Genomic DNA, 5,858 nt, shown 5'->3' on the forward strand with positions numbered 1-5,858 from the left:
AGACATTTCTCCAGAGAAGACATACAGATGGCCAACAAACACATGAAAGAATGCTCAACATCATTAATCATTAGAGAACTGCAAATCAAAACTACAATGAGGTATCACCTCACACCAGTCAGAATGGACATCATCAAAAAATTAGACATAGATTTGATGGGGAGAGGCTATGGCAGATAGATGAAATGGAAAGCTCAAAATGGGTGACAAGAAAGTGAAGAAAATATTTCAGGAAGAATGAGGAGGCCTGTGTCGCTGGGGTGCAAAATTTGCAAAAGAGGAATAAAATCTGATAAGCCTTGGAACATCAGTTTAGATCCTCTTGTGGATTGCTCTAGAGATAATACTTTATTTGAATTAAAGGTGAGTCACCAAGACTTTCTAAGTTGCCTGTTTGGTAACAAGTAGCACAGTCACCACTATTAAAAGAAAAAGAAATAATCCACCTTCTAATTTTTTCGTGAAAAATCTTTAATTTGATTTGGCTTCTATAGACTTCGAGGGAGCCTTTTCACACTTGGCAACTTTCTCATCGTGCTTCTGGATTTTTCATTTCTTCCATCGGCAGCATTTTCGACCACTTTGGGAACAACGGCCTAAGGGTATCTCCCTTGGAAGGCAGCCAAACAGAGCACACCGGCCGCCTCTTATTTTGCAATAATACTTTTGTAATATATTTATGATTCCTCCACTGCCTGCAATGAAGAAACGGAAAGCAGGGGAAGGTTTTAGGAAGTGCAAGACCTAGGCTTTTGGAATTCCTCAAATAACTGATCTGTGGCCTTTCTTTTATTTCTTTTTCCTTTTTCTATACCATCAGGAGGAAAGTAGAAGGTGGGACTAAGCAACTAACAATGTGTCCATGGGTTCAGCTCAGCCATAAACTGCCGAGGTGCTGAGAAAGTGGCATGACCAGGGGCAGCCCCCCTCGTGAACTGCCACCTGGGAGGCCGGGGCCACGGTGGCCCCCCAGGACTCTCTAGAGGCCAAAAGACTCTACCACCAACCATTAAGCTAATAAAAGGGAAGTCTGTGCTTCTGTTCTTAGATTGTCAATTTTCCCTCTTGGTATTAAAGTTTTACATCACTTTCTTCCCGTCTCATTAACAGGTATAACAGCCTTCCCGGGAAGGGGTGGCTTTTGTGATCTGGTTCTTCTCTTAAGAGTGAATCAGAAGAGATCGAGACACTTACTTTAAGGTTCTTAATGGTCTTTGTCAGAAAGAAAAAGATTGGTTATGTCTAGTTCCCAGACAATACATCTATTTTGTCTAAAATTCCCGGAAGAATGGAGAGGGCTGACTCTGAATGATATATTCTCAATCCTTTCAGCCCTCTCATGTCCCAGCCCCTCTTACCTGGAACAGGCAGCAAGAACAAGAAGAACAATGCAAAGAGGAGGTAGTAGACCCTCATGGCTGGCCGGCTTCGCAGCTGCGACTGGACAGGAGTGTGCACTGGCTCACTTTAAAAAGGCTCCAGGTCCACAGCCACAGGGAGAAGCATTCAAAAGCTGCAATTCCTGTAATATTACAGCTATGACAATATGACGTATTTCCTGATGCTTCATGCCAACGTATCTTACAAAGCAGACCACGCCCATTCCTCCCAGGAGTTAATTAGAAACCTAAGGGGGACACAGAGCTTGATGTGAGCGCCGGGCTGTCCTGATGCCTCTAAGCTCTGGGTGCTTGTGTAGGTCTGGCTTAGATCTGGCTGCCAGCACAGGTGGGAAAGACCTGCCTGCTCCTGCATAGGGAGGCCTAGGGCACGTAGCTGGGAGCTCACCTGTCTCCACTGTGGTCCTTCTGAGCTTTTGCCTCTTCCTAAAGTCCTGGGAGAGCTCGAGGGCCACTGGGAACCACATCAGGCCAGTCCAAGACTGGTATATTCAGAATCTAGGCGTAAACTGGGGCTAGGCCACGCCCTGAGCCTGCACGGATACGCCTGAAATTGCTCTGAAACAGGATCAGCTTTTAAGCAGTGTGGGAAGGGAGGAAGAGTGGGCTACATTCCAGAGACCCTGCCCTTATGCCCCTTGGCCTGTGACGGGGTGTTGCCCCTTGGGTGAAACACAGCTTATACTTCATTGTTTTCTGAAAACTACAAAATCATGAGTCAAGAAGGTGTCTCACTTTCCTTTATCAGAGAAAGCGGATGTTGGGGTGATACATTTGATGGACTGACTTCACCTCTTCATTGGTGACACTCCCTATACAAATGAGGGGCTTCGGAAGATACACTTACGACCTCTGGTTACTCCTGTGTCATGAGCATTCAAGGAAGTCCAGGGGTCAGGTGATTTCCACTGGATATAGATTCAATATTTAGGGGACCAACGGCTTTTTAAAAAAATTATTAGGCTTAACTGTTAAGAAATCCAATCAGTGGGTTATACTCGATAGATTATTTCCTTGGAAGCTGAAATCATCATGGTGTTGGTTGGCTTTGCTTTGTGTGAAAGCAATTGTAATGCGCCCACCAGGGTTCTGGGGTGTCTTAGGTCTAGGACTGTGGGTTCAGGATCCTGTTGTACCTATTGGATTCTGTAAGCAAATTCTGAACTCAAATTCTGATAAAGTACCATGTGCTTGGGGTAGGTGAGGGGATGGAAGGGGTCAAATACAAAGAGGGGCCAGTTCTGGCACTTTCTCTCAGGGAACTCCCATGTAGACGGGCATAGAATCAAAGAAACCATAGAGAATGGATATTAATAAGGGCCATAATAAGGGTTCCAGCACAAGGCTGTAGAAATGTCGAAGAAAGGTAATTCATGCTGAAAGGCAAGTTTGGATAGCAGATTTAAGAAGAATTTCGAGTTGTAGGCACTTCATATTTTTAAAATCTAACTTCCCTCATCAGTTCAGGATTTGAGACAAAGTAGATATTTTTATTTTAATTCGTTAATTAGTTGAAGTATAGTTGATGTACAATATTATATGTTACAGGTATACAATATAGTGAGTCACACTTTTAAAAATATAAAATACTGGCTATATTCCCTGTATTATAATGTTGTTAATATAAAATACTGGCTATATTCCCCATATTGTACAATATATCCTTGTAGCTTATTTTATACCTAATAGTTTGTACCTCTTACTCCCCTCTCCCTATACTGCCCCTCCCCCTTCCCTCCCCCCACTGGTAACTGCTAGTTTGTTCTTTATATCTGTGAGTCTGCTTTTTTGTGATGTTTACTAGTTTGTTGTATTTTTTAGATTCCACAAATAAGTAATATTGTACAGTATTTGTCTTTCTCTGTCTGACTTATTTCACTTAGCACGATATCCTCCAAGTCCATTCATGTTGCTGCAAATGGCATTATTTTGTTCCTTTTATGGCCGAGTAGTATTCCATTATATACATATACCACATCTTCCTTGTCTATTCATCTGTTGATGGACACTTATGTTGCTTCCATGTCTCGGCAATTGTAAATAATGCTGCTATGAACACTGGGGTGTATGTATCTTCTCAAATTAGTGGTTTTAGTTGTTTTTTTTGTTTGTTTTGGTTTTCGTTTTTTTTTGCGGTACGCAGGCCTCTCACTGTTGTGGCCTCTCCTGTTGCGGAGCACAGGCTCCAGACGCGCAGGCTCCGCGGCCATGGCTCACGGGCCCAGCCGCTCTGCAGCATGTGGGATCTTCCCGGACCGGGGCACGAACCCGCGCTCCCTGCATCGGCAGGTGGACTCTCAACCACTGCGCCACCAGGGAAGACCTGTTTTTTTTTTTTAATATATACCCAGGAATGGAATTGCTGGGTCATATGGTAGTTCTATTTTTAGTTTTTTTTGAGAAACCTCCATACCGTTTTCCACAGTGGCTGCGCTAATTTGCTTCCCCAATGCAGACATGTTTAACCGGAGAAGGAGATTAATTCCGGGTGGGCAGGGGCTGACCGGGTCAAGAGTCTCAGTCGGCCTCACAGGGGGTAAAAGAGATAGTTGCAGGGGTGTCACAGAGAATTAGGACCAGCTCTCCGCCCAGGCGCGGGGCTGGAGCCCTCAGAGCTCTGGTGACCGGTGAGGACTTACTTTCCCACTTGGAGAGCAGACCTCCACGGTGAACCCAGGGTCTAACCTGTTCCTTCAAAGCAGGGAGGGCTTTCCAAGGCAGCACCACTATTTCATAAGAGGTTCTTTGGGAGCGAAAGCCACTTATTCTTGTCAGCTGATTTGGAAACTGGGGACTGCGGAGTGGGCCGTGGCAGTGGTCCTCACCCCACTCGCAAAATGAAGTTTGAGGAACATTTCTGTCTTTTAAGATGTTTATAAAAGTTACGCTTATTCGGTGCTTTGTGACCGCCTGGAGGGGTGGGATAGGGAGGGTGGGAGGGAGGGAAACGCAAGAGGGAAGGGATGTGGGAACAGATGTATATGTATAACTGATTCACTTTGTTATAAAGCAGAAAGGAACACACCACTATGAAGCAATTATATTCCAATAAAGTTGTAAAAAAAAAAAAGTTACGCTTATTTGTGGTAAAAATTCAAACAATAGGAGAGTGAGACTGCTTTTCACTTCTCTGCCCTGGGGAGCCACTGATAACTCTGATTTGCCTTCTTTTTGACTTATTGTCTCTTTTTTTTATGTCACCAATGCTTTTGGCCTCTCAAGCAATAGCAGTTACACGTTTACCATTGAATAATTCACACATGCCTGTGAGTCTGACATTGACAAGAGCAGGAGCGACTCCCCAGGCCGAGAGGGCCTTGACTCACAGGGCTTGGAGATGCAGACCGTGCTGACTGGATGTGCTGGGTTTTCTCCCTGCTGTGAGTCAGCATTTTTCTATGTTGATTAGGTGGAGAGAGGAGAGATGAGTAATTCAACTATTTCCACTCATGTCACACTTGCATCTCCTCTAATCCTTTATTTTTTAAACTCTGGTTTTAAAATATGGAGCAGAGATTTGGTGGATCAAAGTTTTTGGTCCAGGGGCAGTACTATGTGGAGGGCAGAGCTCCAGGTTTGAGTGAGACGTTCCCATTTAACTCTCAGCTCTATCATTGATTATTTGGGTTTACCTGAATAAATTCCTTAAGCTCTTTGAGCATCTATACCTCAGCAGTAAAGCACAGAGAGTAATCAATGTCCTGTTGAGTCCACAGTGAAAGCCCTATGAGGTAATGATATAAAATTGACTTGTAAACTGCAAATTACCATGGATCACCCATGTGGTCTGGGGAAGAATAACCAGTGAGGTCTGGTTACCAATGACAAGGTAGCGCAAAGGTTGTGGCATGGGTTCCCTTGCAGGATTTCCACTCTTCTGTATCTTCACACAGTCTAAGTGTGACTCAGCCGCTCTCCTTTGCAGCCATTTTAATCTTGTCATGACCACCGTTATTTAAGTTATATAGGCAAGGATACGTATTGTCCCATTTTACAGATGAGGAAACTGAGGCTCAGAGAGGTTGAGTGACTTTCCTTAGGCCAGCCAGCTAGTAAATGGCAGTGCCCTGAGCTATAGGGAACTGTGTACATTTCCCAGCCACTCCTGCCCTCCAGGCACCATGTAGATTTGCCAAAGGGATGCACTGGTAGAAGATGAGAAGGCAGGAAGTGGTGAGAAGCCAGGATATTTATCCTCCTGAACTTCAGAAGGCATCTCCTCTGTGCTTTCAATTTTGACCAGAAAGCTACTTCATCCATGGGCCTGGCTTCCACAGGCAGGTCCACCATGACCCCAGCTTCTGCTGCGCAGTCCATATCCCAGGCTTTAGGAAGGTTACCTCCTTCCTGTCTTTGTCCCTCTAGCCCCAGGGATAGTAGTGCCTTTCTGCTGTTGCAAATGCTGAAGTGACTCACTGTAGGTTTGAATTCTCAGCTCTCCTATCACCTCTATAACCA

The 5,858-nt window shown here is 44.7% G+C and overlaps 1 protein-coding gene across 1 annotated transcript; it reads right to left on the minus strand.

Moving 5' to 3' along the window:
• Window positions 1-549: 549 nt before the first annotated feature.
• On the minus strand, window positions 550-1,458 carry LOC308608051 (beta-defensin 103A-like; the record flags this gene model as incomplete). The annotated part of the gene is made up of 2 exons (XM_081220675.1): window positions 1,359-1,458; window positions 550-695 (listed from the first exon to the last, which is right to left on the minus strand). The coding sequence occupies exons 1-2, from the start codon at window positions 1,414-1,416 to the stop codon at window positions 550-552; spliced, it is 204 nt and encodes a 67-aa protein (XP_081076801.1). The 5' UTR covers window positions 1,417-1,458.
• Between the last annotated feature and the right edge of the window lie 4,400 nt (window positions 1,459-5,858).

Source organism: Mesoplodon bidens (genome assembly GCF_964165515.1).
Source record: "Mesoplodon bidens genome assembly, chromosome: 20".
Classification (NCBI taxonomy): Eukaryota; Metazoa; Chordata; class Mammalia; order Artiodactyla; family Ziphiidae; genus Mesoplodon; species Mesoplodon bidens.